At 42.3% G+C, this 27,745-nt stretch overlaps 1 protein-coding gene across 1 annotated transcript in view; it reads left to right on the top strand.

Moving 5' to 3' along the window:
* Nucleotides 1-500: 500 nt before the first annotated feature.
* Nucleotides 501-27,745, top strand: part of pde11a (phosphodiesterase 11a) — a 36,636-nt gene continuing 9,391 nt past the window's right edge. The window contains exons 1-14 of the mRNA XM_047600044.1: nt 501-1,769; nt 2,305-2,463; nt 10,042-10,131; nt 10,758-10,898; nt 11,028-11,092; nt 12,463-12,595; nt 14,203-14,278; nt 16,159-16,226; nt 16,313-16,405; nt 17,330-17,380; nt 20,098-20,244; nt 20,342-20,449; nt 23,217-23,326; nt 24,370-24,460. Coding sequence (XP_047456000.1) covers nt 981-1,769; nt 2,305-2,463; nt 10,042-10,131; nt 10,758-10,898; nt 11,028-11,092; nt 12,463-12,595; nt 14,203-14,278; nt 16,159-16,226; nt 16,313-16,405; nt 17,330-17,380; nt 20,098-20,244; nt 20,342-20,449; nt 23,217-23,326; nt 24,370-24,460 — 2,121 coding nt within the window. The 5' untranslated portion in view covers nt 501-980. The remainder of the gene's footprint in view (nt 1,770-2,304; nt 2,464-10,041; nt 10,132-10,757; nt 10,899-11,027; nt 11,093-12,462; nt 12,596-14,202; nt 14,279-16,158; nt 16,227-16,312; nt 16,406-17,329; nt 17,381-20,097; nt 20,245-20,341; nt 20,450-23,216; nt 23,327-24,369; nt 24,461-27,745) is intronic.

Here is a 27,745-nt window from a genome sequence, read left to right as displayed (position 1 = left end):
TTCAAATGGCGCACCCGCACGCACTAATAAAATAACGTATAAAGGAATTTGATTTTCTGACCTGCTCACTCCGCCAATAAAAGTCGCTGTTACATAACGATATGATTTAGACCACTGCAAACCCCGCATTCATCAAAGGTAAAGGTTTGTGGAATAAAATTACTGTAGAGTTTCAGTGTTTACTACATCCTATGGAACACCTTTTTCACACTTGTAGACAGACAGCAAAGCGTTTTTTATTGAATGCACTGCATCGAGCGCATGTAACATTAAAAATTAGTCCAAGAAGACTTGGAAATCTCAAACTTACAAAGAGTTATTACTGAAAGTAATGAGCATCAAGCATAATCCACCATTTTATATCTTTGCTGCACAGTTTATAATATGCATCTTAAATTATGCATGGTGATAGGTGGTTAGGTGCACTGAAACTCATTCATCCTCGGCACCATCCTCATCACCGTCATCATCGTCGTCGTCGTGCTCTCCAAAGGAGGGCAAATGGTTCAAATGGCCAGAGGGCTGAGAGCTGAAGCAAACCCTGAGCTCCTGCCTGTGTGACGACGAGAGCATCAGCGGGACCGAGCCAACCACAGCCAGCGTCATTTGCACACAAGAAGATCCACACGACGGTGATGCTTGGCAGTGGCTCTGTGGGAGATTTCCAATGGCTGCGATAAGTCTGATTGTTTTCACATTGCTTTGCGTAGATTTGCTGTAATTATCTTTGAATTAAATGGGCAGCGTGGAGATGGTTTGGAGGAATACGCTGGTGCGCAAAGGGAGTCTCCATCGCTCTCCTCACAGAGTGGAAACTGGATATGTAGCCAGGGCTCCAGGGGTGTTCCCAGCATAATGCATCTTGGAAGTTGTGGTATTCGCATCATTCTCTACTTTAACCCTCTGTAAAGCATCATAGATGATATTTATCTGCGCGACTTCATGGATTTGGTTCACTGAGGACCATCTGAAGAACAGACATGGCAGTGGCAAATATGGTGTTCTCTGACGTGGAAAGTTTTCTGGACTCGCATCCCGAGTTATTCGAGGACTACCTGAACAGAAAGGGGAATTATGGCATGGTAGAGAAATGGCTCAAGAATCACCAGGCGAGCAAAAGTCCGGCGGCTGCAGCTCCCGCCGAGCCGAGAGAGGAGAAGAGCAACGCGTGCAAGGACAGCTGGGCGAGCAAATGTGACGGTCTGCAGCGGAGAGCGTCTCAGAAGGAGCTGCGTAAAACTTTCGCCAGATCAAAGGCCATCAACGTGAACAGGACATACGACGAGCATGTGAATTCCAGGGCCCAGGAGCCGCTGACGAGCATGAGGAGGAGAGCCCTGCTGAGGAAAGCGAGCTCTCTGCCCCCGACCACTGCGCACATACTGAGCGCACTGCTGGAGTCCAGAGTCAACATCCCCCAGTACCCGTCCACGGCAGTGGATTTTAAATATTACCTCAAACAACACAACGAAAGAGAGTTTTTCCTGGAGCTCGTAAAAGACATATCTAACGACTTGGATCTCACAAGTCTCAGCTACAAAATCCTTGTGTTTGTTTGTATTATGGTCGACGCAGACCGGTGCTCCTTGTTTTTAGTGGAGGGGACGGGCAACAAGAAAACACTAGTGTCCAAATTCTTTGACGTGCACGCAGGTACCACAGTTTTGCCCTCAATGAATTCGGACGAAGTTCAAGTGCCGTGGGGCAAAGGGATCATTGGATATGTGGCCGAGCACGGAGAGACAGTGAACATTCCTGACGCCTATCAGGTGCTTGCTCCTCCTTGTGCATGCATGCGCGTGTGCATTTGCATGAGTCACAGAAATATTGAGACGTGGACACGGGCCATTTTCTGTCAGCTTGACATTTTTAGCTGTCACAGTTGCTTGACCATCGGTCAGACTGTGGTAACAACAGAGAGCATGGGAACCAGCAACGTTAATCAGCTGGAAACCTGTCAAAAACACAGGTTTACACAAGTCCCTGTGAATGCACAAAAGTCTTATTCTTTTGCATCTTGTTTTTAAGAAAGGTAAAACAGATTATGTTAAATCCACAGGCCCTTTTCAGAGTAGGAAAGCCTTATTGGTTGACTACTACAGAAATTAAATAAAACCTTAAAGTCAGGTTTAGCAAACCTCAAACAATGCCAGGCAAACTGTACACTTCTTTTTGTTGGTAAGCTTTATGCCGAGACGAGCTGTACACTTAAGTGCCTTGTCATCTGAAAATAAGAGGAGCAAACTGCCTTCTTTCCCCGACATGTGCTTACGCTGTGTCTCTATTTTGCACTACGGATTGCAGGATCGTCGGTTCAGTGACGAAATCGACAAGCTGACTGGGTACAAAACCAAGTCACTCTTGTGCATGCCCATTCGCAACAGTGACGGGGAGATCATTGGAGTTGCTCAGGGCATCAACAAGTCTTCGAGTGGAGAACTCTTCACTGAAGATGATGAGAAGGTAATTTCATCACTGCGGTCTTGAGAATAAATGCTGGGTGGAGAACACAGTGCTATTATACATCATGTACCGTTCTGCCTCCTTGACATCTGCAGAATGCATGAACAGTTTAAACATGCTGCTTTCAACCTGTTCTCACAACCTGTTACTACCCACGCTGTTCCTTACAAAAAAAAAAAAAAATGTAGACTCACATCTTCACAAAAACCCTCCAGGAACATTGTTGTATGTCTGAATCAATGAAGTTTACGGAGCACAAAATCAAACATAGAATAGAAATAATATTTGGGGCAGTTTCTGCTGAGGCCATTTCTCATTTGTATATAAATAGAATGGCTTCTTATGAGTAAAGAGACTGTAAGGCACACTGATTAGGTCATTTATCTCACTAATTGTAGATGTCTGATTTGGCCATTTTGGTCGTATTTATCATAGAGAAACAAATGAATATGAAGCCACACCAGTCCATGGCAATTTGCTAGTTCGGTCACACATTTCTACCAGATTTGCAGCATTGAATAAGGGCTAGCAGCGTCAACTGGGCCGGCCCACCTCAGTAAGTAAGATTTTGTACAGACATTCAAGCTCCTCAGAAAATGAATGATGCTGGCATTTTATCATCAACCACTCTGACGTTTTATGGGTTTTAGGCGAAAGTATTAGTATGAAGTACGGTGCAGAGTTCATAGACGAGGTCAACTAAAAACCTTTGTGATCATCTTTAAAACTTTTATCTCAAAGTTCAACAGCTGATGAGTTTTTTTGATATCTTATTTATCCACTGGACTATTTTACACATGGCACTTGCACAAAAGGACACTGACAAGACAACGCAGCCGACCAAAGCTGTGAACCCAGTTTGCTTGCAAACCAAACCCATGTTAACATTGTCATTGTAGCCGAGTTGTCATGATGATGACAGTGGTGCCCAGCAACATCTTTCCACTGCTGCCAGCAAAGAGTCCTCGCTCTCGGTGTTGTCATTATTGCAGCACATTGAAGTACAGCGCAGAGGGAAGAACAGCCCCGTAGTAATGCTTTATGATTCATTTGTGGCATTTCAAGGATGCTACTCAGTGATTTCTTCTGTCAACAAACATTGTTTTGTGGCTTTCGTGGTGCACACGCATGGCATGGCTGCAGTGATGCGAGCTGTCAGTCTTCATTACTGTCAGTCTTGCAGAGTTGCAGATATATATATTAAAAAAAAAAAAAAAAAAAGATCAAATGCTCTAAAGCAAACACTGGATTTTTATTTAGTTTGTTTTGCTTTGTGATCTACAAGCACGAACACAAACAGTTCTGTGGCCTGGTACTCAAACTGATTTCATCGTATTCTTTGAAATCACTTAAAAAACAGATGATTCAGAGGCCTGGAGAGAGTTTCGGGTTTGAAATTTTCCAGCTGGCTTTTCTCTGCTCTTGTTTGTAATCTTTTGTTTCTTTTAATACAGGAAATACTGTTTGAAAGAGTTGCTACGTTGCACTTCTTCAGAGTGGCTAATGCAAATGAATCATATCATACATACAAGCTTCATATTTAAGAGAGGAAGAAGAATACACGTTACCCACAGTATTGTTGAGTTTGAATGTAGCTCATGCTGTTTTGTCTCATTCTCTTTCAAGTCTTTTAGGCAACACTAAAGTCTGCTTGTCCCCTGTCCCTGAGGTCAAAACATAGCTAATATTATTTAAAGAATTCCCCCCAGCTAACCTGTTGCAAAATCACTGCCTCAGTACTTTGTTTCTGGCTCTGCCATAACTAGTGGCGTTAAAATTCCCTGAGACGTTATGCTTGGAAAAGGCAGGAACGCTGTTCAGAATCTCCCACTGGTTATCGCTTCGCTTAAGTGCTGAGTGTAACAGCCAGCGTGTCAGCGTTTAATTTAGTGTCACCATTTAGATTGCACCATTTTACGGGATTCTGAATGGTTGCCAAACAGTTAACGCCCACAAAGTAGGATTTGTGGCGGCGTTCAGCCACCCGTAGCTGTTTCAGTTGACCAAGGATATCCTTTCGTGAGCCAGACCTGTGATCTAAGACGACCGAACCGGGCTCTTGGATGACTCCCATTCAGTATTTCACTCTTTGCGGATCAGTTCAGTCTGCAAGCACGCCACTCTAATCGGCGTTTGCAACAGACATAAAGAAGGAGATATTGGTGAATGAACGAACGTTGGAATATATAATCTGTTAGAGCAGCCAGCGGGGGTGTTACGTCTCGCAGTGATCCAGTCTTCTGTTTCTGAATGATCGCCTATCAAAGAGGCACGAGGAGCACATGTTCAGCCCATCAGCATGCCTGAATAGATGTAGCAGAAAGGCGGTGACGAGCTGGAGTGGGGGTCTGAAGGCGCAGAGCTCGCTGTGCTTTTATTTTAGAGGTTCCTCCCGCAGCAAATGACTGTAGTTGTATATTTTTATCCTCTGGTGTTCCCCCTGTCAAAACCTCACATCTATATTCCATCCATTGTTCATAACAGACGCAGATTAGAGGATTGTTGTTTTTTTTTTTGTTGTTTTTTTCCCCCTCGTTTTGACTGTGTTTCACGTTGCATTACCATCACACTAATGCCTGGGATGGCTACAGCTGAATTAGTAATGAAATGCAATGCTAGCATCAGAGAACACTGTAAGCTCCCTGCACAGCACAGCTGCATCTCTGCCTTTCCTGGAAGACCTTGTAATAAGAAAATGTATTATACTTTTCAAAGATTTTAATGATGCTGCAGATGACAAAATTGTTCTCTATGTACTGTAAGCTTACAGGGTTGTTAACACATTACACGGCTGGTTTTAGATCCTACGCTGCTTTAATTGTGCTCTGTTGATAGTCCACAGGATAGGAGACCTTTGGGGGGTTTGAATAATGGTTCAACCCATGTATAATTGCAATGTCTCATTATCTTCTGTGGAGGAATATAGCTACTGACTTAATTTCAGAGTACAAACTGACCCCATCCTGCTATCTCAATATCTATCATTATTGCCTTCGTGCGGCTTTTCTCTCACTTCGCATGCCTTTTAATACATTACACATGAAATGCAATATTCTTGGGTTTCATGAATTGTCTCTTATTAAGATGCAGGTTCTTGCATGTTGACTCTGGATCTGCCAGTGTAGTTTAACATCTGCGTCTTGAGTCAATTGTCAAACAGCATTCTGCCTTCGCCAGCGCGCTCCCTCCGGCTGCCAGAGTCCCTGTCAAATTGGCTCGAAACAATACTGTAATAACCACTTTCACACAATTTCCCAATTCAAATCCACGGCTAAAGAACAGGGAAGGCAATCTCCGCTCGGAGCCACGTGACTTTAACGCGATCCTGGAGGCTATCAGATCAGATTTAAACTGTGCATCAAACACGCTCCTCACAAAGTGTGGAATATGGCAGCGAAATGTCACACAAATCCACACAAATCAAGAGAAAATGGATAAACAGGATGCAGTTTCCAGTATGTGGGGGTAAGGGAATTATGTTGGTGGAGTGCACACGTGAAGTGTTGGTGTATGAAATCTATTGGCAACGCAAACAATAAAGGCAGGTACAAGGCAGAATGAGATGGTTAAGGCAGTGAAACTCTTTCTTGTGTGTGTTGTTGCTACTTAAATTGTATTAATTCAAAATACAAAGTCCTGCGCCTAAAACGCGGTATTTTTTATATCATCGGGACTTGCCACCAAAAAGACCTGGCTGAGTGATTGTGTCTCTGTTTGTGGAGGAAACAGTTTCATTGCTGCCTGCAACTTTTAATGATAATGAGATAAACAGGTGTGCTGTTTGTTGGTGGACACTGGCTCCACTTAACGTAGTGTCAGTGGCAGCTCATTGAGTCTGTGACAACTCTTTTCACAATCTGTATTTCAGCTGTATTCGTGTCCTTGATTCCTCACTTGTAAATTGTTCTGTATTGGCCATTTTCCATTTCGTCCGGTGGAGTATTTTATAGTTTATTGCGGCCTCGGAGGATAATAACTATTTCAGGAACATACCAGGGATTTAAAGTAAGACTGCGTCAGCAAGGACGAAATAATAAACATCGGTCTTCACGCCGGCTTCGAACTAAAGAAAGTTGGCGGTCACTTGAATATATTAAAGATAAAAATTATGCAGATGAGTAACCACATCACGCGGGTCTTTCGTAATCTGGAGTGAGACCCCTCTTAGTTTCACACCGTTTAATTCAGCCAGTTTCTGCCCGTTAAAACGAGCAAAAAACTAATGTTTCACGCCACAAAGACGAACATGATTTCTTTACATTTGTTTTTTAATTTATTGCCATTTAAATTTAATTTATTTTGCATTTTTAGTTGCTTGTTGTAGTCCTTCCATGTCAGATGTCTTAATTTCTGAAGGGTAACATAATTTTTTACATTGTTTTTAGGAAATGTCACCCTTTAGAAAACTATAAAAATAAGAGCGTCTTTATTATAGCTCACGGAGAGCTGCTTTTCATTCTCAAACTTTGGGAGATGCTACGTTTATTGAATTCACGGGTGTTTAGCGTGTTAATAATCCCATAGCAATCTCAATAAGCATGGCTGCACTAAGCCGCACAGATAATTAGCAAATGAATTCATAAAGTGATTCTCAATTATTAATGCGTCTAAGCCAAAGAAATTAGCATGTGTAAACAGCCTTGTATCTCTGGCAGACATGGTGGCAGGATGCTGCTGGAGGACCACTGATTCATTAACTATGTGGTGGTTTGGGTCCTACACGTATCTGACAGTTGAAAGTGAAGTTTGTATATTTTTAAAAAAGGACATGTTATTTATAAATCACAGTTGAAGAGATCAGAGAATATTAGACAAAGACATCACGGCCTTAGCTCGCCACATTTGTGAGGTGAAGACAGCTTTTTAAGCAGCGGCTGTTATTTAAATTAAGTGGAGGAACACAGCGTTGCCTATGTTATGTCTCTTTACTCGCTTCATATGAAATTCCAGCAGTGGAAAAGGAAGTAATTGAGGTGAGAGGAACTGACAGTCCCCGAGGCCTTGGCCAGTTAGTTTTGTTATTAAAGCACTCTTTACTGGTCAGTCCAGAGGTCTCTAGGCAAAAATGTCTTGTTTGTAATGCAACCTTGTATAATGGCCTGCCTGACAGAATGTAATTAGAGAGAGCAGTGCTTTCCTTGGGTTCGCCTGTTAGTTCCACAGCCAGATCCATAGCCAGATCCCCGAAGTCCTGCTCACTAATGAATCTGCTCCTGCTGGGGCTATTGATGGCCGCTGCCTTTCTGGAGGGTCATTATTAGAGAATTCCATAGGACAGCTGAAATAGCATTATGTATGAACTTATTGCTCAGCATCATCTGTTTTCTGTGCCCGAGCACGATTGCATAAGACACTTGATTGTGTGGAGGGACTGAATGGAGTGTGTCAAGTTAATTCACTCATTAGCATGGCAGAGCAATATTTCACATCACGTTACAAATACTTTCAGTTAAGTGATTTAATTTGTAGTTTGCATAATTCCAATGTGCACTTGTGATCTTGATTGATTGAAATCAGACACGATGAAGCAAAATGTGAATTTGACACCGCGCGCGCTTCCATTCAAAGGAAAGCTGGTGTATTTATGAATGGCTTCAAATGATCTGGTTCAAACGGAGGATTTGCTGTGAGTGTGAACACACGTGCATGCATGCTCCTACGTTCTGTCGCTTCTACGTGGCCATTAGAGTCTCTCTTAAGTCCAAACAAAGCATTTCTGGCACATAGCCTTACTACCGTTTAAATATAGGAATTAAAGATATGCAGGTAACCCAGGAGACCTGCACGACTGTGTAGGGAAATTGCAGTAATTAACGCAGAGCTTCTCAACCTTTGCCTGTCTCCGATGCCATTTGAGGTCTATAATTATCAGCATTGTCAACTTGTGCCGTGAACCTACCAAGTTCCAAATTCATTTTTATATTCCAGCATTAAATAACCAGTAATCAAGTATTAATTTCGTTCAAGATCGCCTCAGTATTAAGCTGAAGCTGTGAACCAGGGGGAATACCAACAAATATAAATAAATAAACAAAAATAATGAGTATAGGTCTCAGGTACGGGCGTAGTTTTCCACATAATGATATAGGCCAGTGCTCTTCACATGTTCATTTGTGGCTGATGAGTAACTGATACATTATCATTTCTGGAAGGTGAAAGAGATATCCCTGTATCAGAGGCAGCAGCTGAATAACTTCCCATTCATGCATTGTTGTTGTGTCCCCACCCTCAGGTCAGGCTGAAGGCTGGTAAATATTAGTGGGTGTGTTGTACTGATTGTATAGTTGACACAGCAGCCAGATGCTAAAGATAGATAACCAAACAAAAAGACAGAGTAAGGAAACACACAACCTAAATTCTATTGATTCCGCGTTACAGGGGGCTGAGTGTCTCTCAGATAAGGCTCCATTGTTGGGTAATTGTCGTCATATAGAATTCAGGCTGTACATTCACATGGCAGCTGGCCTAGTGGCAACATCTGCAGGGGGTGCTTGCCCATTGATATTCATTATGAATCAGCCGTGGTGAGGAAGAAACTAGTGAGAGTTTCACAAAACATATTAACTACACTCATTAGGACACATCACATTATTACATTATTTATGTGTATAAAATATGAGTGAAAGAAGGAAATTATGGTACCGGCCCAAGGCACATTGGGTTAGACTCTTCAGTCAAATGGTAAAATGTCAGTTGAATTGATTTATTTGTCCTAGCAAGTAATAATGCCAATGAAAGGCCATTTCTTATTTGTTCCACTTCAAAAGCGTGGATTTACTTGGATGAAAATGTTACTTTTGTTTTGTGTTGCTCTTACAAACAGCTTTAATTTCAGGGTATTAAAGGCGCTCTGTGGAGTTGTGAAATTAATGTTTGCATTCTCACCAAAACATATTACATCGTTGGTCTTCAGCAGGGGGTTCGTGAGCCCTAGGGGGTCCGCAGAGGAACTGTAGGTGGGGGGTGGTCGCAAAATCTTTGGCTGATTAGACATTTTTTATATGTATTCTTTAAAATTTTCCTCTACAAATGTAAATTTCTTTAAATACACATTAACATGAATCCAACATATTTTAGTAAAGGGATAACTACCTGTCTGGCGGACATGCCTCTCCTCTCTAGTTGTGCACTTTAGATTAGACTTTAACCTAATCTAGCGGGTTTAGGTACAAATGAAATGAATAAACGAAATACATTTACATGACCCCTATTAAATTTGGAATATTGATATGTTCGGATTTCAATTCAGTTGTATTTTTAAAGCGTCAGTAATAATCCATATTGTTTCTACGTGCTTTACGGAGCTGTGTTACGTGCTAGCCTGAACACCCCCGAGCAAGCGCTACGGCAACAGAATAATGGTGGAATAATAGTGTGCACATAAACCTGCAGCGTGTCTGTTGTGCTCTGACACACAACACTTTAATATCCTTGCAAACCTTAACAAAGGCAAAGCATGCACTGTGAAGTAGGGACTCATTTCAAAAATACAACAGCGCAACTGGTGGATAAAAAATAAAAAAAATTGTACCTTTAGGTGCATTAAGTTTTCAAAATTTGTGCTCAATGTGTCCACAGGTGCTGCAGATGTACTTGCCCTTCTGTGGTATTGCGATCTCCAATGCCCAACTCTTTGCCGCCTCCAGGAAGGAGTACGACAGGAGTCGGGTAAGGGCCACAGAGCCATCTGGGATAATAACCCTTCCATCCCTAGGATCAGCATTACTTCCTCCCCCCCTGGTGCTGACATTGAGGCTCAGTATTGATCAGCAGCAGCCCACTTGCCACTGCAGTGGGAATCACAGAGCAGCATGCAGCCCTGCATGGACATTTTCTCTGAATCGGTGGAGGGGGGATGGGCCTGTATCCAGACAAGGGACTGGTCCATGATCTAAATCTCCAAGGGAATGTTAAGAGATGCACTAATTTATGTCACACATTGATCTGTGATGGAAGAGAACATAATGAGAACACAGTTCCAGTGAATGGAGGAGAAATATGAGGAGAGCTCCCTTTACACCGCATGATTTTTAAGTGCTTGTGTATTAAATTGAATTGGTGCTGCCTTAGATAAATGGCCTAATTTAGTTTTATTGGGGAAAATAATCATGTTTTATCATGCTGCTGGTTTATGGTTTAAGGATAATAATCAGTTTCCAGCAGCGAGGCAAAACAGTGAGGCTCCTCACTATTACCTGCTGACAGATTCTCATTTGGTAGGTTTTGCAGGAGCGTGTGATTCATATTGCTCGACTGACGCCGGTGGTGTCTTTTTCTTTCACTGTTGTGTTCAGGCACTCTTGGAGGTAGTCAATGACCTGTTTGAGGAACAGACCGACTTGGAGAAGATTGTCAGGAAGATCATGCACCGTGCCCAGACACTGCTTAAGTGTGAGCGCTGCTCTGTTCAGTTGCTGGAGGACATTGAGTCACCGGTACTGTTTTCTCCTGCTGTGTGTGTGTCTGTCTGTCAGCACCTTTGCGCATGTGCATGCCTGTTGATCCGGCGCCTCAGCTTTTGTCATTAAATACTGTTTATCTCCACTCCCTTTCCCATCTTTAAGGTGGTGAAGTTTACCAAGTCGTTTGAGCTGCTGTCCCCAAAGTGTAGCGCAGACGCTGAAAGCAGGTATGTTTTACTTTAACATCGGCACACCGGTAACATCTGACTTAATGAAAAACATAGTTTTACTTTTCATGTCCCCCTTTAACGTAACCTTCTCGCTTAATACTCACACCTCCCAATTTGTTTGCTCTTGGCACCTATAAAGTGTCCATCAAGGACATAATATAAAATATAAAAAGTATAAAAATGGACTATTCTCCAGTGCTGTGAGAGTAATACGCTGATTCTGAATAGAAGGCATACTGTGGGAGCCCTACTTAATTGGGTTTTGCTGCTTCTCTCTGCTAGGCATGGCTGAGTGGAGAAAGAGAGGCTTAATATTGTGTGGGATGTTTATGGATGAAAACAACACTGAAAGCAAGACAAATTATCCCCCTGAGTCCTGCACTTGCCAAAACTGATATGGTCACTTCAAGGCAACAGTGAAAGCTGAAACAGTAATTTAAAAGATATCATAATACAAGAAATGCAATTATTTATGGTTAATGGTTAATTACTTATTAGTCCACGCTGCTGGATCGGATCGGATTGGCATAGTTGTTTTGACTAAACAACATTCTTTCTGATTAGCTGTCACAACATTTTAAATTTAAAAAAAAAAAAAAAAAAAAAGCTAATTTAGCTGATAACAACTGCTTCAGAGTAAAGCATCTCTGAGATGGCATTGGTCTTCCTAGAGGTTCACGTCTGAATAACGAAGGCAGCTGTGCGATTTATGTGCGTAATTAAATAAATAGATCTGATGTCAGAAGGTGAGCCTACTGTATGATTTCTAATGTGCTAACAATCCCCAGCCGCTCCAACAGGGGGATGATCATTTTTGCTAAAAGACAGACACAAGACAGGAGAGAATTAAGAGAGAAAGAGAGCAAGAAAGAAGAAGGAGGTGAGGCGCCTCGCCATCACACCCTGGAGGTTCATTCCAGGCCGAGCTGCGTGCTCACTACATCAAAGGGGTTCAAAAGATCTGACATTAGTATCTCTCTGTCTTTATTCTAATCTTGAAAGACAAAATGAGCCACGCTGAACGTTTACCTTGTCACACTTGAAGGTACCCCCCCACCCCCTCACCTCCCCTCCCTCGAATAAACAGGGAGTCTGAGCAGTGATGCAAGTGTTTCTGGGGCGATGGGGGAAGACAATCACGCAACTGGCTTTTCATAACCTCATAAGCTGCAGAGGATGTTTACTGACATCTACTGTATGAAAAGTTTCATTAAATACAAGTGAATGTAAAAGAGGCTGTTTGCAAGGTTGCGTTCGAGATATGCAAGGTGTGGAGAATCATTATCAAACACCTTCTGATTAAAGTGAACACATTTGGTTTGGGGACCCTACTCTTGCCATCTTTCTAACACATTTTCTGACCCTAGTTTCAAAGACAGCATGGAGAAGTCGTCTTACTCAGACTGGCTCATCAACAACAGCATTGCAGAGCTGGTGGCCTCCACAGGACTCCCTGTGAACATCAGTGATGCCTATCAGGATCCTCGCTTCGATGCCGAGGTGAACACACAATATAACTGGGATCACTGGGATCTGATTGGGAAAGGAAATATGCCTGTTATGATCATAGACAGGATAAATATAGACAACCGGAACAACCACACCAAACCAAAGCAAGTAGAGCTCCCCCTGGTGGCTGGCTGCAGATAAGGTCATAAGCTCCATCCCCTCAATGTTGATAGATGGGACTTGCGCCAAACTGAAACACTAAAATGCATGTATTTTGCAAATAATGCAAATATTTTGACATATTTTTCTTCAAGGACAGTTTCTGTCATTTAAGGTAGTTAATATAATATTGATGCATGTTTAAGTGCATCGTTTTAGTAGCGACTACCAGTTGCTATGCCGTCACTCCGTAAAGCGGTGGCTGTGAGTTTTTTTGCAAAAAACAAAACAAAACAAAAAAAACATATACAAATACAAAATAAATCCAGTGTATAATCCAACATTTCCTTGTAGGTGGGAGGAGACTTCACTCCCACTGGCTGCCGTTAGGGCCTCGTGCATTTTAAATCCCTGTGTGATGTTCACACCTTGAGTCAATGAGGTCACATGAGATTCATCAATGGCTTCATTAAAGAATCCACCTGGGAAGTGATGTCAGGATGGCTGTATAATTATGCATTTTGATAAGACAGATGGTGTGAAGCAGAAATTAAGGGGCCCATCAGTGTCTTTACTGTAACATCCAGTCCCTAGGCTGTTTATCAGGTTTTGACATTCAAGATGGTTTCATCACAATTTACACTTTAAGTAATTGGACCGTGAGCTCCCACAAGATTGGCATCTGACCTTAAGGACTCACATGTGACCTTATGAACTCTTCCAGGTGTGAAGAGCTGACACAGATTAGAATGGCTGCTGGTCTATAGAGCGGATGCAGGAAATGACATTAAAAGTGAACCTCTTGAGTCAGTAGTTTTATAGCCACCTTTTTTTATTTTTTATTATTACCACCACATGGTGGTACCATTTTTCCCTCTGTCAGCTGTTAATTGATCTATGCAGGATAAAGACCATTTCAAGCTATATCGACAGCTGCCGATGCTGATGCCGCACGGATCTCGACAGAATCCCATCGAGTGGCACAGCAGTCTGCATCCAGCTGCAAGAAGCAAAAGTTTGACGTGGTCAACCTTAAGTAATGGAGGCAGGAAAAGTGAAAGAGTGTATGCGTTTACAGCGTTACTACTGCTGCCTGGCTGGGCAGGAGACCTACCAGCAGGCCCTCTCTGTAATGAATAGAAACGCTGGCGTGCTGCCTGCCTCTGTACATTAGATCCAACAGTTCCTATATATCCATGTAGCACTGCTTTTCCATTAGAGGTGAGGCACGTATACATAGTTAATGCCTCGGTGGTGAATATATTATGAGACACCTAGCTTTTGTATTATCAGTCTCTTAATGTCTTTATAGATAATAAATATTTTTTTCAAATGTATCAGTTTTCTCCCAAGAAAAAACAGTTTAAAATGAGCAAAAGTCTTATTGAATACTAAAATTAGAATTTGAAGTTCAACACAATGCTTGGAAAGGCTTTGTAAAAGATAAATACAGATTGATTAGAAGCCTCAATTGATGTTTTCTGTCTTACTTTTTGTAGGCAGACCAGTTCTCTGACTTCCATATCCGCTCTGTGCTTTGTGTTCCTATATGGAACAGCAACCACCAAATCATCGGTAAGTGAACCAATGCGGTTTAATTCTCTCCTGATCTATGCATCAACCTGGTTTTAATTGCATATATCAACTATAAAACACCATTTCACAAGCGTTTATGTAGCATTTAGATTTATTTTTACTGGACCCAATGGACAGTGAAGATATATATTTAGCCCTGACAGCATATAGCGCTTGAATGCACCTTTTAGCTGCATGTAGGAGACAGCAGAGGAGACTGCATGTGTGCGCCTGGGTCCATGCTGCACCATCACTTGGAGGTGGAGTTCCCTTCTTCTGGCAGCGTGCTTTGTGTTTGTGAATCAGCCCCCAGGCTAACACCACGCTGACACTCTGATAAATCATTGATCTTTCGCCCCGGTTTCGGCGCTGGATATTGCAGAGAGGAGCAGTGATAGCTGGTCCGCATGGTCCGCCGAGATCTGACGCAGGAAGTCATTAGTTTTAGTTGAGTGCAAAGTGATCAGCATATCCACTGCAGATGGTTGGTTAAGACCCGTGCGCGTCTTTGCGTAGGTGTAAGTGCATTGGTTGGGGAGGGGAGAGGGGAAGAGGAAGAAGAACAGAAAGAGTGAGGGGAGAAAGAAATGTGGTGTGTGGGTGGCACCTGAGGATGTGGAGTGAAAAACCATTACACAAACAAAGCAGCAGGAGATGAAATTCTCCAGTCAAGGATACATTCCGTTAGAAAATGAATGTCCTTGTGTGATCTGCTAAGGTTACAGCCAGCTGCCGTATAATCATATAGTGCAATGTTAATTTTCAATTAATGAAGTCAATATATGACTTTATGCAGCAACATGGTAAAATTCATGCCAGTGAAGCCAGCCGCGTGATTCTGGCTGTATAATAAAAATTCACATCATAACAAAAAACAATACCGGTATTGAGTATGAACTGGTATACTACCCAGCCCTACTACAAAGTGATTTAATATGAGCTACAGATATAAAAGACATCTTGACATGAGTATTTGCCGCCTTTTATTTAGTTGGTGCACCTTTAGCCACGAGTCTGTGCAACATCTGGATATTCTTCTTTTGAACGTGGATTGGGATCCGATAGCCTCTTTTCACCTACAAGAAGACACCAGGTTTTAAAATACAGTAACTCCTCATGGGTTGACGTAGTGCTGAGCTGGCTGCGGCTCAAGCATGGCCTGAGGGTTTGTGAAGCCATAAGCAAAATTTGACACCCCCCTCCACCAGTCGCCTCCAGTGAATAAACTGAACTGTACAGTCACACAGCACTATGGGTCACCGAAGAACAAACTCAGCTCTACATTACTGCGCTGTTATCGTTTTTAATAACATTTGTCTTGCGTCTCAGTTTAGGATTCTGCCGCGGGCTCTAGGCGGCTGTTTAGTTTGCCTGGGGCCACCTAGGCTGTAACTCATCACAAATTACAAGCTCATCACAAAGAAAGCAATAGTGGATTGGAAGAAAGCATCAGTCTTGCATTTTAAATGTAATGGCACCATAATGAAAGTTGTCCTTAGCGGCAGTGCGAATCCATTCACCAACTATACGTTGAAATTAAAATGTCACATCGGCAGGTTTGCCTGACCTCCAAGAGATAAATGCAAACGTTGTCGTGTAATTACTTTTCGGTATAATTCCTCAGAGCCGCTCTCCATCAATTAAATGTTTATGCTTTATTATCGGAGCCTTTTCTGTTTTTAATTAGATGACGAGAGAAGCTGTCTAAACGGGGACGACTGTTTTCAAATGAAAACGTTTTGGTCCCAGCTGTTGTTCCATCGCTTCTTTTTTTTTGTTGTTGTTTTTATCAAGTATTAGTGCAGTAGTTTGACTATCTTTCAACTGCAGGCAGGCAGGTCGTGTGCACTAGAGTCTTACCGATATAACTTTTTCTGTAGGTGTCGCGCAAGTGCTGAACAGGCTCGATGGGAAACCCTTCGACGATGCAGACCAGCGTCTCTTTGAGGTATCACTCTATTTTCGGTCTCATTTCTACACAAGGTATCCCGTGTCTGTTTTGGATACCGTTTTGCATTTGGTTCCTTTTCTCAGGCGTTCGTGATCTTTTGTGGACTGGGCATCAACAACACCATCATGTACGACCAGGTGAAGAAGTCTTGGGCCAAGCAGTCCGTAGCTCTGGATGTAAGGATTCTACGTACACCATTAGAACATGGAAATGTATTCAGTGTTTTGTTTGAGTCTTCCTTTTGCTAAAATGTCACCTCACAAGCGGCTCGAAGTTGATTCCTCACGCCTCCTGCTTCTTGTGTTTCCGTTCACTTCAGATGACTTAACCCGTGCTCCCTGTCTGCTGCTCCATTTGCTATAGTGGCAACTGCACTTTCCAATCAACATATGCTTGGGGGTGACACATTTACCCAGAAGTCATAGCAAACAACAGCTGCTACATGGAAAATATAGATGCTCTTTCCACTTATTCTCTCTCAGGGGTCTTTGTACTTGTATCTCCCTTTTTTTTTTTTTGTCTCGTATTTCCACTAGAATGTACACATGAAAAAAAGTGCTGATCTCTCTTTGTAGATAACCTTCTCACAAAGGTTTTATTGAAAATTAATGAGAGGCAGTGAAAAGCAATCCCTCATCTGCCCTGCAGAATGTAGCTATTCAGCACTAGTCAGCCTTTACAGTATGTACTTAGATTACAATGGGGAGCTTTCAGGTGCATTATAGTAGTTAGCACCACAGTTTCCAGATAGCAGAAGAGAGGAACAGATCGAGACAGATAGAGCTTTTAAAACAGAAGACACAGAACGAACTAATATGTAGATGCGCCGTGTCTGGCAACGTTGAATAAACATGAGCGTTTATGATCAAATAAGCTTCTGCTGGTCTGTGCAAGGTATTTCTCTCAGGGAATGAGGGGAAACATGGCGATGGAATCAGGGCTGACATCGTTGCAGCTCTTGTAGTCTAGAGATGCCAAGTGTTCATCAAATAAAATGCGCTGATACCGATGTGCAGCGTTTCCAGCTGTAGCCACATTCTCTTTTTCATTATAATGATTTGAAGAGCCACGCAGAGTGACACCGTGTCATTATTTTGCAGGTTCTTTCATACCACGCCACTTGCTCCAAGACTGAAGTGGACAAATTCAAGGTAACAGATATTCACCGCTGCCATCATTACATTTGTTCCAGCAAACCCCAGTTCTGTGTCCCTCAGTAGTTACAGTTGTGGGAGGTTTTGTTTCTGAGCTCAGCGTGGATATTAAAGTCACAACTCAAGACATTGCCTGTTCTTAATGTCTTATCCTTTAGCGGCGCTGCTGCCAACAATGCTGGCAAAATTATGCGAACAAATGCCTTGAAAAAGACCCTTTGTCTGTGTCGTAGATCCCCCAAAGATTAGATTAGAGCAAATATGAGCACTATGGTTTACTTTACGTCTACTGCACGTGCACCTCCCAGCTGAGAGAAGTGGTAAAAAGAATGTGCGTTAAAGGTGGCACATGTATACATATGGTTGAATAATATTTATGCCTTATTTTAAATATTTTAAATAATATTGCAGCACTGGCAAATTTAAAAGCACCCTTACAAAGAATGATTTGTATAAAACACCTTAAATGCATGTACCATGTTTGGGGTCAAATGTAAATTTAATGATTCTCTGTCATGAACTTTTAAGGCTTGGGATGCGTTTAAGTGTCGTCTGGGTCAAAATCACATGATGACGTAAACTCTGTTCAGTGATTGGTCTGAGCACTTGGGTTTAGTTTGTTTGGTTTGTTTCCTAGTCTCTTGTATATGCTAAAAAACAAAACAAAAAAGCAATAGTGCAAGAAAAAAAGTGAGGTTGTAGGGTTAACAAGGCCTGGTGCAGACAAGGGAAATACTTAACAATGTTTTGAGAGATGTATCTTCAACAGGTGGTCTGCGACCCCTAGGGGTCTGTGGAGGTTGGTTGATTAGACATTTTTCATATATACACACATATATATATATATACACTGTATATATGTATATAAAAATTTTAATTTCCGCCCATAGATTTTGTTTTAATACAGATTAACATCAATCTACCACAGCTTAATACTGAATGCAAAATGAAAATAATAATAATGTATATCTATAAACAGCACTAGGCCGAGTTCAATATATAATACTCATAGTGGGAAGGGAGTCCCTACTTAATTTTTTGGGGTCCTTAGCCTGAAAAACATTGAAGATCCCTGGACTAAAATATTGCTGGGTTGGATCTTTGAAATCCTGTTTTTTCTCCAGTCTTTCACGCTACTCTACTCCCACACACTTGGTGTGGATTACACTTTTCAATTATCATGTTTGCTCTGGTGGTGCAGATAATTGCAATAATATAATTTCATCTTCCACTAGATTTAATCCCTGATATTTAGGTTTTATATTAAAGAAAATAGCATCGTTAAATTGCCTGTTATGAATCTGTGAGCTTATGATGATAAAAATGATCATGATAAAAATCCAACGTAAAGTAAAATGTTTGACTTAAAATGTAACTGTTATTCTGGATATTTAGCTCACATTTGATTTGTTTTGATTAACTAAATAACAATTTCTCATTAACTTTAATGGAAAATGGGAAAAATATCTAAGGAGCTATTTGCGGCTCGTCGTTGGGGCCTCATTTTGTAGTTCCTCCAAAGATTTGATTATATTGTTTACTTTTATTTTTCTTTAATTTGATCTCATTCATTTTATCTTTCTTGTGTTTTTTGTGTTGTTTACTTTCGTGTGCAACGAAGCCATGGTGACAAAGTAATTTCCCTCGTGGATCATTAAAGTCTGTTTAAGTCTAAGTTTAAGTCTAAGTCTAAGAACCGAGACAGGACGCGGACACAAATATAGGCCCAGAATTCCCCAGTGAAAATAAACTGATCGTGGCATTTGAAATGGATTACCCCAGTCAATAATCATTCTCATCATGTGATCATCGTTCTCCGTGCATTATTTATTCTGATGAGAGCATTGAAAATATCTACATTTTTAATTGGCATGACATTTCTGAAATATAGACATGACCTATTTTCCTGCACTTTCATGTGTAGGATTTTCCCCTGTGGCCGTTACTGTATAGTAGGATCCCCGCTCTCTAGTGTGCCTGTGTGATCTTTCAGCCCCCTCATCCAGCACCGCGCTCTGCCTTCTGCCTTCCCCCCCTTACTTTCTTTCATAACTGCTCTACATATGGAGACTTATTGAGTACACTTGCCTGGGATTCCACCGGTGTGCAAATGGCGGCGACAAACAAATCTGGCTGACATTTTCTAACCCGCGGCTGTGAATTAAGAAGAGGAGAGAATACCTGCTGAGCTGACAGGCAAATGTTTGTGGCGGGGGTGGGGGCGCTTGGCTTATGAGAGAGAGAGCAGAGGAATACGGCTGCACGGCTGAAACTGTAACACAGATAAGAGACTAGAATGCTTGAAATGGTCATATTATAAATGCTGACTAGAGGCAGGAAGGACGTATCCTGCCCAGACAGTCATTGTGCTCATTAGACCACATTAAAACTAGAAGACATGCTTCAATGTGAATATAGTTAATTGGAATCTTGTATGTGTTTTTGTATGAATAACAATGAAAAAAAAAAAACAGAGAGAAAAGCTGGCTACATTTTTCGATGAGCTGAGAGTAAACAACTGTGAAATCCTTCAGTAAAGCTCCCTCATTAATCTTAACCCTCTCCAAATGAGGCCTCAGAGTCTTAATTAGCATGTCTCCATATTTCCATATATCATCTGAAAATGGCGCAGCCATGCTCTGACCTCTCCATCTTCTTCTGCTCTGTGAACTCTCCTTCCTCCTCAATGTTTTCGGGCCGCCATGATGAAACAGGCGGCTAACATCCCCCTGGTGTGCGAGCTGGGCATTGATAAGCTCTCCTTTGATGATTTCTCCCTGGACGTGGACGCCATGATCACGGCCGCTCTGAGAATGTTCATGGAGTTAGGAATGGTGCAGAAATTTAAGATCGACTACGAGGTGAGGCCGGTGACTTTCTTTGGAGTGCTTGTTTGAGTTTGTGCCTCGTGCCGACTGCTGACCCATGTGCTCATCTCCGCCTGTCTTCTCCCTCCAGACACTGTGCAGATGGCTGCTGACTGTCAGAAAAAACTACAGAATGGTCCTCTACCACAACTGGAGGCACGCGTTCAACGTCTGCCAGTGCATGTTTGCCATGCTGACGGTAAACATCCAGATTGCTATACGTAGATCACAAGCTCAGTTACTGTACATTAGATCAGTGACTGCTTTTCAACTGGCAGAGAAAACCTCTTAATTTATCTGAGCAGCACTGACGATTCCTCTAATTACATACACCATACATGCACATTAGATTTTAGTTAAATCAGCAGTACAAAAAGCCTAGCGCATAGGTCTTCAACAGGGGGTCTGCAACCCCTAGTGGTGCTGCAGGGGGGTTGCAAAATCTTTGGTTGATGCATCCAGCATATTTAAAGGGATAAATGGAGGCAGAAGATGTCAAGATTCAATTCAAGATTCAAGATCACTTCATTGGTCCGCACAGGGAAATTGTTTTGTCCAAGCTTTCCACAATAACAAAGAACATATGTGAACCAGACATAGACATAACAGTAAGAGTCAAATAAAATAAAATAAAATAAATAAATTAAAAAAAATAGAATAAGAATGAGGTAGTAAATAATAATAGTAAATTACAGAAAATAATACACAGTCCAGTCTTTCAGTCGACACTCATTTCGTCGCACAGTTTCACGGACGAAGCACTGCACTAGCCGAGCCCTTTCAATCCAAGCCTTCTGTACACAGCAGGCCCCGCCCCTATTGCTGCTGAGCCAACCACAAGGCCGCATATAACATGATGACTGTGCCTGGTTCCCCGCAATTGACCGAGAGCCTGTTCAGTCCCCAGGGTAAATTCCCGGACGCTCGCTACAATGTTAGCAGAAGAGAAGCTAACGGTGCAGCGCACTCCCATCAGGCAACTACTGAGGCCAAAATGGGTCACTTTGTCACTATAAAAAAAAGTGACTGAAGAGTCACACAAACACACGAGCGTTACCCTTCGTCTCACAAAGTACTCTCGACCGGAAGTTTGGAGACAGCTTGCATAGAATTCCTATATAGGGCTCTGAAAAATGTTGAAGACACCTGGCCTAGCACATTAGCAGGATGTTGGTGGAGGAATCGCAAATTTAATGCAAATTTCAGTAGATACTGAATTCCTGTTTTAGATAAAATTTTACATAAATGTTGGCACACTCACACAGGTTTCAATAGACAACAATGTACGCAACAGGAAGAGTTGTCTTTAGTTGTATGCTACTGCAACTGAAAACTGAAACAAAAATGGAAATAATTGAACTCAGGCTGAAAATGAATAAGCTGACATTTGGCTTCAAACAGGACATAAACCCGAGTCACCACCAAGCTGAAAGTCTTGTGTTCAGCCCGTTCTTCCACCCCAACCTCCTGCAAATGTGTTAGACTTCATCTGACCTAAAGCCTTTCTGCCCACGGTGATGGAGTGTAAATAGCCATATAGCTTTTATGTGACTATTTTTTTAAGTCAAGTAAAAACACAAAATACAGTGCATCCCTATGGATTAACCTTGTGGTTTCAAACTCAGTGTGGTTATGACTTTCTACCAAAGAGCAAGGCCTGCTTGTGGCCTATTCTTACATTTAACAAGTGGTTTTTGCAGGGTTTGCACCAGGTGGCAACCTCCGGGTCCGAGCGATAAAGCCCATGCTAAGCGCAAAAAACTGCAGTTCAAGGAGTGGCCACTTGAGGGTGTCTCCAAAAGGGAGCAAATCCACATAGACCCCAATGTTAAAAAGCCCAACTTTACAGCAATATTAAACATGTTTACAGCCTGACACAAAGAATGGTTTTGGTCACAATAATTTATTTCAATATTAATGACAACTGAATTAATTTTTTTCTAACTCATTCGTTTATTTTTTTCACTAAGGTTTAAAATCCTTCATAATTAAGGGCGTTCCCGCTTTGAGTGACAGGTGGTAGCATGAGCTAACAGGTAGCGGAGAGTTGGGTGGATGGGTCTCAATGTGCAACATGACCCCCCCCCATGTCCATATTTAGAGTATCTGATCTGAGTGTGTGCGGAGTAAAGCTCATCAACATTGCGACCCGCAGGCCCCGCAGGCCCCGCCCACTTTGTGCTTCATTTTCAAGGTTCAGAATCCAACGGGTGACATCATGAAGGGTTTGTCCATAATAAATACAGTCAATGGTTTGCACCTAATAATATGATTTCTGCTTTGTTTACTCCTAATCACAGTGGCACTTGAATGTGTCTGCTACTCATTTAGGATTCAATTTAAATAAATAACCTAAATAACTGAAAATAAAAAACTGAGCAAACAGCTATCTGTGTTTGAACAGACACCCCCAAGAGAATTACTTCACACAGGCCTTTACTTCTGCGAGGTCCTTTGGGAAACACGCAAGCTTACACACACACACCACACACAAAGACATGCAGACTAGCTCTTATATAAACACCACTGTAGTTCATTTAATCAAGCGCAGCATAAATGCACGGTGTCCCATCTGAATTGATTATTGGCAGGGGGAAATGAAATAGTAGTGTGTAAGCTGTTCTGGGCCCCTCCACTTTTCTGCCATGTGTTTTAATGAGAAGGCTGAGGGCCGTGCTATCTTTGCCGTTATCCCTACAATGACCTATAGTGACTCACTCAGCACATGGCCTCCAGAGCTCATTCATCCCAGCCATAAATCTCGCCGTGTGCCTGTGTTACTGCAGTCCCAGTGGCATTTTAGGAAGATGCTGTTTTTTTTAGGATGATGCTGCTGCCGTTGGAGTGTTTTTTTTCCATTTTTATTCATTGTGCTCCTCGCAGCTTCATAGAATAACAAGAGAGCGAGGGATTCAGCCCCAGTGCTTACAATGTGCTTTCTCATTTTCCTCCCCTGTGCCAATCAGACGGCAGGTTTCCAAGAGACTCTGACAGAGGTGGAGATCTTGGCGCTCATTGTGGGTTGTGTGTGCCACGACCTGGACCACAGAGGCACAAACAACGCCTTTCAGGCAAAGTAAGTGCAAGCCGGCTTCGTCTTTCCGTCACTGCCGCACGTAAACATGCAGCCTCCTACACACTGTTTATGGTGCGTTTTTCCCATCTGCAGCAGTCTGCAGTAGTCCAGCCCAGATCAGCAAGAGTAATGTGGGAAGTTGTTTAAGACTTATGTAAGAATCTGCTTAACGAAGAGACTGTAAACGCTGCTGACTCCGAGTGTGCTTAGTTCACAAGGTAAAATTGCGATTAAATTACTTACAGGCAACATTTTCTCCCCTCGCCGTGGTTGTTACGGCAAATTGAATCCAAACGCAACAATGAAGCCGAGAGACAGAGAGAAGTAATCACCGGCTGAAGCAAAAAACCCAAACTAGAAAAAGAACACAGCATGCAAAATTGTAAATTTTATTCACAGGCTAAAGGAAATTTAGATTTTCTTTTAGCAGTTTTTGCAGACTAATAAATACTACAGTGCCGTCCTGTGTTGGCTGACCTGTTTGACACCCTTTGAGCAGCAATGTAGCATTACCAGCTGTTCCCGTATTTTTTATTTTGAGCTAAATGGTTTAGAAATTTGAACGACTGTTCCTTTGGCTAGTGCTGAATAAGTTGAGAGTGGCAAATGTAAAGGAGTTCACTTAACTGTTGTGGAGGTAAATGCAGATTTTCACAATGAGAGGGAACTCTAGTGTCCATGGCAATACATCTTAGAGCGCGTCCTAATCAGAGGGTGCATCTGTAGCTTAGGATACATGCAAATGTCTGTCTTGCTCAGATGGAATGATTCGTAAAAATTGCTAAAATATGGACTATAACAACTGCCTGGCTTTTTTTTTTTTTTTACACCACCATCTATATACATACACGTTAAATGATGATGTTCTGTGCTGCTTTCAGCTGCAGGTTAGGTTGTGACTCTCAAGCTGCTTTTATTTTTAAGGAATAGGTTGCTGACATGTCAGAGTGACCAGCAACGGATCCGGTTAAACATTTCTCAGCATCCGTAATCACGTTATCCCTCCCCCTTCTCTCACATGTGTGTGTTTTTGTGTGCGGCAGGACGGGTTCGGCCCTTGCTCTGCTTTATGGGACCTCTGCTACGCTGGAGCACCACCACTTCAACCACGCTGTGATGATCCTGCAGAGCGAGGTGCGCCGTGTTTAATATCTGCTGCAATGCAGTTATCATACACCTTCTGTTTAGACCGTTGCGCATTGTTTTTTTTTTTTGTTTTCTTGTTTTTGTTGTGCAATACCTTTCTTGTTGGGTGATTTCAGAAACTGTTTACAACAAACTTCTCCTCGAGAATTTAACACCTTTCTTTCCGGGAGAAGTTTGTGAAGGATATTTTTACAAACACATGACCAATAAGGTGACAGTGCAATTAAGAATATATGGTATAGCTTTCTAAAGTACCCCAAGCATTATATTGACATATACACTGATCAGGCATAACATTAGGACCACCTGGTCATGAACTCTGGTCAAGTGAATAACGCTGATTATCTTGTTATCGTGGCACTGGTCGGTGTGATATGTTGTTGATATGTTTGTCTTCAGAGCTGAGCAAAAATAGGCAAGTGGAAGCACCCGAGTGACTAGCAAGGGCCTAACTTTGAGTGCCCAGTTTCAGAGCATCTCAAGAAAGGCAGCTGTTTGTTGGGTGTTTCTGGTCCGTGGTGGTCAGTGCCTGTAAATAGGAAAAGCGGTGAACCAGCAACAAGGTCAATGGTGCTCAAGACTGGCCGGTGTGGTCTGATTCCAACAGACGAGCCACTGCAGCTCAGATTGGCTGAAAAATTGAACGCTTATTCTGATGATTGATTGTTGGACGGCCGGGTGCATGTGAATCGTTCAGCTGCGGAACATATGGCTCAAGGATGCAAGGAATGCGCCGTTGCCTTGGGCGTCCGCTCAGGCTGCAACAAAAGTCACATCCACACAAATCCTAGGACCTGGGTTTCCTACAAGAATATTACTGTAATAGCATCAATGATATTCACTTCACCAGTTGACGGTTTTAAAGTTGTATTCTGTTTCCCTTCTGTTATTTAGCCTTTAGTCACACAGGAAAATCACAAGGGCAAAACACCTGAAGCACCTCTCGGTAACAACAACACAAATCCAGAATCCAAAATGACAAATGAACATCTCTTCATCGGTAGCGGAACATGTTTAACATTCATGAAGGTTCAAGTAGGATTTATTTCAGGACCGACGTGTTAGAACACTTTAGTTTCAGCCAAGGGCATCCAAGAGTGCGTCACGCGGTCGCATTCGTTTAACTTCTTACAGTGCTTTGCGGTTTGTGAACAATGCCCACAATAGGGGCCTTTTTTCACAGCCGACATTTTGAATTTCACAGCAGGGAAGATGCGCAGTTTTATTGATGACAGTTCGAGTGTCATAGCAGCTGTGTACTAGTGGTTCCCCTGTTGAACTATAAGGGGGGTGTGCGGCCTTGTTACCAGCCCACGCACACAGGCACACGCAAACACACTGGTAAAATAATATAAAATGAAATGATAACAAATATAATTGCAAACAAAGTGTAAAGGGTTGCACAGCATTTCTCGATAGTTCAGATCAAAGAAGACCAAAAAAAACTTTCTTTTGCTTCTTATCATAAAAATACACTTCGGTGATTAAAGAAATAGCCTTCCTCAGAGTGATAAAGGTACACAAAAGGATGCAGTTAACACACAGCTGAGGGTTGTACCCAATTATTTGGGAACACTGTGTCTCCTGTGACTCTAGTTCCACGTATCTCTACAACCCACAATTGTGCTGCACAATTATTTGTCCCGGCCACACTTGTTTCCTTGTATCTTGTCATTGTTATTGCAGCCAACCAGCCAGATACTCCAGGACAAAAACATCTGCTCACAGAGTTGTGCTGCTGAAGATTTGTATTTAACATAGAATGAGCGAACAAGCATACAGTATTTCCCAAACGCATTGGTTTAAGGTCACAAATACACTTGACTTGAGGGGTAAAAAGGGATCACAGTTACTCAGCTGTGTGCCCCTGTTGTGGAGAAAGTTCATAGTCCTGTGTACCTTTAACTCCAACTTCACTTTCTAGACGCCTAGAATGAATAAAAAATGCTAAAAGCCTTTGTCCTTTAAAAACAATGAGGGAGTTTGCACTCACGGCGTTTGTGGGCAGCCATGTGGAGCCTCGGAGCGTGCTACATTTGAGCGAGTACACAAATAGCTCACGCTGCCCTCAAATCAATGTAATTACGGAGACGATAGATTCGCTGGTAATTGGTTGAGAGAGACATTTTACCAGGTGACTGGGTTTCGTGAAGTTGTAAATGAAGGCGTTTTTTTTTTTTTTTTGAGGGAGCGGCTGAGACGACGCTCCGTTGTACGTTCCCGCGGCTTCATTACCGCAGCGCTGACAACACAGCCAGCCGGCACCATTAATAAAACTTTCAAACGTCGCTCACTTCCTTTGTGTCTCTCAGCTTCCTCTGGTCGTTCCCCGTTTTACGCGTCGCGCTCCCTCATGTGCTCCAGTTGTCACAGAACGAGAGGCGTCTTTCTGCTCCCTTTAATATTTCATGGTAACTCCTGGGCTGATGAAGGGCTTCAAGTTGACACGATTTTCGGTGCTCAAAGGAAAATTAGTGGTTATTTTAATTTACAAACCTTTAGATGTGAGGGCCCTGAGTGATGAATGAATGTATGATACACGGTGGGGAGAGGCCTGCTTTAATGTTGCTTATTTATCAAGAGCTGCTGGTGGGAGCTGCAGCTTCCCACCTCCCCAGCACAGATCCAATCAGATCATTATAACAAGTCGTTTTCTTTTTCTTTGTCTTTTTTTTTTAATGTGCATTGCTGATTTGTGTTATCAGATTCGTGTGTGTTGTGGTAGTAGTGGTTACTATAGCCCTGAACGCTAACCTTAAACATAAGGAGGCGGGGCTAAGTACATGTCCTTCTAACGTCACATCCACTGATTATTCTCATCGAATTTCCCTTTCCATCGACACAGTCTCAATTACATCGGCCACAAAAGTCACTATACAGCTTTGACTGTGTTAAAAGCACAGAGTAGGGCATGCCATGTGTCAGTGAATACACTTTTTATGATAACCTGATCAGCCACAACATTAAAACCACAAACACAGCCCATCTTGTAATAATACAGTGTTCTGCTTAGAAGCTGTGTTACTGTGACATGTACCAACCGCCTGGACCAGATGAGGCGCCCCCACCCCACAACAATGACACTCACAGCAGGATGCAGCCTGACGCAGACGCACACACACAAATGGATTAGGATCAACTAAAAAATAGATAAACAGAATCACAAGGTGTTGACCTGGCCTCCAAATTCACTAGATAGAACCGACTTTGTGATGCCTTGTGTTATTTATCTAACACACAGAAATGCATTGAAAAATAACTTTTTTTTTCTTC

The sequence above is a fragment of the Mugil cephalus genome, chromosome 12, assembly GCF_022458985.1.
Source record: "Mugil cephalus isolate CIBA_MC_2020 chromosome 12, CIBA_Mcephalus_1.1, whole genome shotgun sequence".
NCBI classification, from domain to species: domain Eukaryota; kingdom Metazoa; phylum Chordata; class Actinopteri; order Mugiliformes; family Mugilidae; genus Mugil; species Mugil cephalus.
This window is presented reverse-complemented; position numbering and strand designations above follow the sequence as displayed.